Source organism: Siphateles boraxobius, unplaced genomic scaffold (assembly GCF_051911475.1).
Source record: "Siphateles boraxobius isolate OS27281-9 unplaced genomic scaffold, OSU_SipBor_1 8, whole genome shotgun sequence".
NCBI classification, from domain to species: Eukaryota; Metazoa; Chordata; class Actinopteri; order Cypriniformes; family Leuciscidae; genus Siphateles; species Siphateles boraxobius.
Window position 1 is genome coordinate 40,109,845 of NW_027509208.1, and position 6,447 is coordinate 40,116,291.

The window sequence follows — 6,447 nt, forward strand, 5'->3', positions numbered from 1 at the left end:
TCACTCACCCAACACATAGACAATACAAATAAAGAATCAATGAGTACAATGTAATACAATATTTCTGAAGTTGTAAATATAACAAACATTACTAAAGTGCCGCTTTAGAAGAAAATACTATTTCAGTCTTTCTACTTCAATATTTCATGTTTAATCTCTCTCCTTGAGTTTCATAGGCCACATTCCCACTGTTTTTGACCAGTTCAATATGACTATAAAAGAATAATCATCATGATTTTGTTATTATTATTAAAAATAATGTAAAAAAGAAACATTGTTATAACATTATTATAGTGTAAAAAATAAATACATTGAATTATTCTACTGTAAAATTGCAATACTAATATTTACGTCTTAATTTCTTCATTTTTAAACCGTAACCCATCAAGCTTTTATTTTGACGGGTTGCTGGCTGCGTTAAATTGATCAAAAGTGACCGTAAAAACATTTTAAACGTTTAAAATGCTTTCTATTTCAGATAAATGCTGTTCTTTTGAATTTTCCATTCATCAAAGAATCCTGAAAAAAAATGTACACAACTGTTTTCAACATTGATAATAATAATCAGAAATGTTTGAGCAGCAAATCATCATATTAGACTGATTTCTGAAGGATCATGTGACATTGGAGACTGGAGTAATGATGCTGAAAATAATCCAGCTTTGATCACAGGAATAAATGTACAATATATTTACATAGAAAACAGTTCTTTTAAATTGTGTGTGTGTTAGTGTGTGTGTGTGGGTTAGTGTGTGTGTGTGTGTGTTAGTGTGTGTGTGTGTGTGCCCTCCCCCAAATCTCAGACCCCCCAAAGGCCATTGTGTAATTCGCACTCAGATTATGTGCAATATTTGAGGACAAGCTGAACCGTGTGTGTGAGAATTACACAATGAAACCAAATTCTTTCAACTTCCTTCATCTCAAGTTTTACTTGAACTAAAAACCACCCTGATATCATTAACATGACAAGCAGTATCTGCATAAGTGTCCTGTCTCTACTTGCACTTCATAATGAAAACACAAATTTGCTGCCAGGGATAATTATGGAATTTGAGTAAACTTTCTTGAATAAGCCTGTAAAACCTGTTTGCACGCCAACACTGCAAACTGCTGCAAGTTACAGCAGAGGAGGATCATGACTAGATCACCGCTCAGAAACTGAGAAAGGGTTGGACACAACTGAGGAGATTCAGGTGACCTGGAAGACGGCCAGATCTCTGAGAAACAGAAAACAAACACACCCTTTGTAAAGAGACCAGGAGAAGGAGTGGGAGAGAGGAGACCTGGAGAACGACTGAGGGAAAGAGAAAAGTTGTCTGGTCTTTAATATAACCGTTTGATACATGCTGACGGACGACCAACACAAAACCGAGAGCTGATTATTTTCGTTGAAGGACAGACAAACTGCTCGATCAGTGACTGTGATATGAAACACTGGTGACTGATGAAGGCTCTGCTCCAAAACCAACAAACTCCTCTTTGTGTTGATGGAGCAAAGAGACCTGACACTCAAAACTGAGGCATCCAACATATGCATTGACAAAAACGTCAGGCCATTATAAAGTAAAACATCTTGCCTCAACTGACCTATTTTTTTTTTTTTTACAATAATTTTTAAACAAATAATCAAAAAGCAAAACTGTTTAACAACCAATATAAAATCCAGCAACATTATTTAATTGAACATTTATTATATTGGCTGGATAACTACGCATCAAGTACCAAGAAAACGCCAAGAACATCTCAGCAGCCAGTAGCCACTCAGAAGACCTAAAAAAACCCATAGCAACACTCTTGTTACCACCCAGAAAATTTAAGCAACTCGCAACCTCTGAGAATAACACTAGGCAAAATTCGATAGCATAATTCCCTAGAAAACACACAGAGTACCTTAGCAACACCCTAGCAACCGACCCTGACCACAATGATAACCACTTATTGCCCTAGAAACCAACCCAGAACACTTAAGCAACTGCTTAGCAACCACCCAGAACACCTTGACAACCACATAATGCCCTATAAACCACCCAGAATACCTTAGCAACTGCTTAGAAACACCTTAGCAGCCACCCAAACACATTGACAACCACTTAATGACCTAGAAACCACTATAAACACCTTCACAACTGCAGAACAACCAAATAGAACACTCTAACAATCATGTAATTCCCTACAAACCACTCAGAATACCTTAGCAACTGCTTAGAAACACCCTAGCAACCACCCAGAACACATTGACAACCACTTAAAGGGGAACTAGGCAACTCTAGCTATTTCTTCGCTGATTTTCACATTTGTTGTCGCATGTTTTCTCAACAAACTCCCCCTACAGCTGTGGGCGTATATTTCACAACAATGTCGTAAAAAAACTCACTTGCGGCCCCTCCTCCCCCTTTCTGCCGCTGCTCATGTGCATTTGTTATTATCGGAGCCAGCCAGCTTTATCGTGTGGAGCTAAGCCTACCGAGGTGGCTAATACATCATACACATTGAAGGCGGCGTGTGTGTTTATGTCGAATTGCCGTAAAGCAGTTTGTGTTTCTCGCTCGTTCTCGCTTCTCACGAGACTTCCTATTTCCAACTTACCGGGACGTTAGTCCTCATGTTGCAAGGTTGGTTTTCCACCTGGGAACGTTGGGGGGAGCGGGGAAAGTCACCATTCTCACCAGAACAGGTTATTTAACCATCCAAATGATTTCTAAACAGGTTTTATTAAGTTGAAATAGTTGCCGAATGCCCCTTTAATGACCTAGAAACCACAGAGAACACCTTTGCAACTGTCGCACAACCAACTAGAACACTCTAATAATAATTTAGTTCCCTACAAACCACTCAGAATACCTTAGCAACTGCTTAGAAACACCCTAGCAACTGCCCAGCAATAACTAACTTCACTGCGTCCAAATATGTCTACTTTGGTAGTACTTTGAGTTAAGACTTAGTCAAGTTAAGTTTCCAAAGTTTCCTTTTCTAAAATTTAGAGATGTACGATTTTGGATAAATTAAGAATCACAATTTTTTTTTGTTTCAAACAGAGATCACAATTCTAACAACTAAACAATTTACCAGAGGTTCTGAAAATGTTAATTGCTGCAGTGTTTAATTAATCTGAATTATTAAAAAGAATGGGGTTGAATTAATAATTCAATGACTCACTCATAAATAAATGGCTTGTTTCACTACTGGATGAATCTGCGTTTTTGAACGAATCTCTTGTTTCAATGATTGAATCAATGAAAAATATTTTTTTAACAGTCACTTGTCGCCACCTACTGGTGTAACGATGTAAATCGATACGATCGTTATTTGAGCATCAAGTTACTTACAAAAGGTGATTTGCTCTTTTTGACGTCAGTGTTTATATCAGTACTATATCTATACGTGACAACTGCTTTCTCTGGCTCAGCGGCAGCGCAGACGCAGATATGAAGTGTGAGCAAAGGTCGAATACATGCTGGCGAATCATTGTCATTTAGGAATGAGATCACGTGGGTGTTTGAATCGAGATGGTGATCTTTTAATCGTGGAGCTCTACTAAAATGCCTAGCATTTATAGAACGTTACCAAGATATAATTTGTAAAGCTGTGTGATGCTTGGCAAATGCAACACACATGAAGAGGACATCACACATTGTGCGGCTTTGCTTTAAGTTGCCTGAAAAGACCCAATGAGACATGAGTAATTTAGCTTCTTGGGGTTTTTCGGGAGTATCCAGGGTTACCCTTGACCTGCCAACGAACCTTCAATCGTTTCTATGGACACTAAAGGTCAGATGAGAGGAGGAATGTAGATGAAGAAAGAAAATGTTAAAGAGAGAATCAGAATCCTGAAACAGGAAGTCTAATCTGCTAAATAGAGATTCTCTGTTTCTGTAAAACTTTTACTGAGAGATCAGACTCATGATTTCACCTGATGAGCAATAAAAAGCAACCACCTAGCAACTAGAAATTACCCATAACACCCTAGTTCTGTGGGGGCCAGTTTTGCACAGGCAAACAGCACTTACATGATCTTCAGATCTAATTAATACTACTTCAATAGTTTGAGGCTTGTCAAGACTAGATTTAGAGTCATCTAACAAGAGCTGCAAAAATCACATCTACAAATCTTTACTATACTGACTGTTCGACAAACACAAACACACACCCACACAAACACACACGTTTACTTTGCAATATAAACGGGGACATTCTATGGACGTAATGAGTTTTATACTGTACAAACTGTGGCCGACAGTATATTTTATCCCCTTACACTAACCCAACCTCTAAACCTACCCATCACAGAAAACATTCTGCATTTTTACATATTTGAAATATTATTATTTTTACAGATTTACAAATGAGGACATGAGATTTTGTCAGGTTTTGGTCACTTCTGGGTACAAATTTGTCCCCAAAATATAGTTAAGTAGGTACACACACACACACACACACACACACACACACACACACACACATAACACACACAATCCAGCACAACCTGCTGTCGCCCTTTCCCAGGTTTCCACTGGACGGGTTCAGGACGGTCTGGTTTCCTTCCATGTCCACAACACATTTTGTCTTTAAGTCTCGTTCTGTAAAACGCACATTAATAACAGTCAATCAGAAATTGGTCAAATTACTGATGGGAGTCATATATGAATGTGGTTTTCATGTTCTGTTTCATTGAAATCAAACACCTGGTCTTTGAGGGGAAAGATATCGCCTATGTATCCAGTTGTGTTTGCAGGGGTCGTTTATTATTATGAGATGCATGTGACAATGCCAAAGGGAACATAAATGAAATAAAGGCCGCAGATTCTGATCAGAAACAATCACACAGTCTCTAAACATTAAACACACACATGATGTGACGGTTCACTCTCACCTCTCCTGTTCATGGGTCGCACCCGCACAGCCACTTTCACATTAGACTCGTTCACAGCCCCGTCATCCATCATGAAAATCTTCTGCACCTGCTTCAAGAGGTCCAGTGTTACGCTTTCATCCGTTTCATGGAACCAACATGCAGCTCAACCAGTTATTCATTTACATTTAATGCTTTAGCAGATGCTTTTATCCAAAGCAACTTACAAATGAGGAGAACAAAGAAGCAGTTAAACTAACAAATAGGACAACAATATGCAAGTGCTATGACCCTTCCCAGTTTAATCTAACGCAGTACATGTTTTTTATAGATAGATAGATAGATAGATAGATAGATAGATAGATAGATAGATAGATAGATAGATAGATATAGAAGAGAAGAAAAGAGAATTTAGTATTAATGGATCAAGTGCTGCCGAAAAAGATGCGTCCTCATACTAATATTACAAAACAAAACAAATTAGCCTACATACAACATTACAAAACAAATTATAAACATTTATTTGTCATACAGCTCTGAATATTACAAATTAAACTTTTAAACATGGTCGCATTCTTTCAATAGTTCGATCCGTAACAATGTTGCAATTTAAAAAGTTCCAAATAACAAATGTGTGAATGCACTCCAAGAAGTTTTCATATATTTAAATAAAGGTTATAATAGCCAACTGTAGGTTTTACCTGTTCGTGGAGAGTGTGTCTGCTCGTTATGTAGCTGTGTGTGTCATTCCAGCAGTGATCATGTGGAAGTGTTACAGATTAAAAGACCAGAACAGACGCACCGACTCCAGACAGGAATAATACAACACTTCCAGACAAACCTACGAAACAAACATCAAGCCAAGAGTTTATCCGAGGGAAAACAGCGATAAATCCAACTGTTTCATTTCCTGGTCCCTCGCCATCTTACCGTGTTGAACTTCAGCGGATCTTCAGGAGCGTTTGAGCAGGTGAATCACCCACATACGGGACTGACAGACCGTGAACTGAACGAGCAGGTGGAGCGGATTCGTCACTCACACGAGTGCTCGAAAGGGCGGGGCCTGTCGGCAAGGACTCGTTTCTGATTGGTCAGATATGGTGGGTCTAAATTAGTCTATGATTCCTCGGTTTTATTACATTTTACTGCAAATAGAGTGGACATTACTATGGAAGCTTGTTTATATCTCGCAATTCTGACTTTATAACTCGTATATCTTGAAATTCTGAGAAAGTTGTAAACTCGATGTAAAGTCGCTTTAAAAAAATGTATTCAGTGGCGGAAAAAATAATTTATATTTTTCTTAATATTTATATATTAATATTAATAATGTTCTTTATATTACTTAATATTTATTACTATATTAATAAACTAATATACATTTCAGTTTAATGTCTATAAAGTAGGCTATCACTATGCAGGTGTTTTTTTAAGACTGCATCAGTAGCTTTGTAAAAAAACGTAATTACAAACATAGATCAGATAAAATAATATTATAATTATAAGCAAGTATATTATATCAGTACTATATACATTGTAAAATATGAAATGATCAATAAGTTATGACATCATTTTTTACATTGCTTTAACTCAAATTA

The 6,447-nt window shown here is 37.4% G+C and overlaps 1 protein-coding gene across 8 annotated transcripts in view; it reads right to left on the reverse strand.

Annotated features, from left to right (window-relative positions):
- kif13bb (kinesin family member 13Bb) overlaps positions 1–5,895 on the reverse strand; it is a 46,099-nt gene extending 40,204 nt beyond the window's left edge. For 2 of the 8 annotated variants that reach the window (XM_077219477.1, XM_077219476.1), the window contains exons 1-4: positions 5,780–5,852; positions 5,551–5,690; positions 4,871–4,961; positions 4,484–4,577 (exon numbers count right to left, since the gene is read on the reverse strand). In XM_077219477.1, coding sequence (XP_077075592.1) covers positions 4,484–4,577; positions 4,871–4,943 — 167 coding nt within the window. In that variant the 5' untranslated portion in view covers positions 4,944–4,961; positions 5,551–5,690; positions 5,780–5,852. Of the gene's footprint in view, positions 1–4,470; positions 4,578–4,870; positions 4,962–5,550; positions 5,691–5,779 lie in introns of all 8 variants that reach the window. The other 6 variants (XM_077219479.1, XM_077219473.1, XM_077219472.1 and 3 more) reach the window with 6 other exon arrangements.
- Between the last annotated feature and the right edge of the window lie 552 nt (positions 5,896–6,447).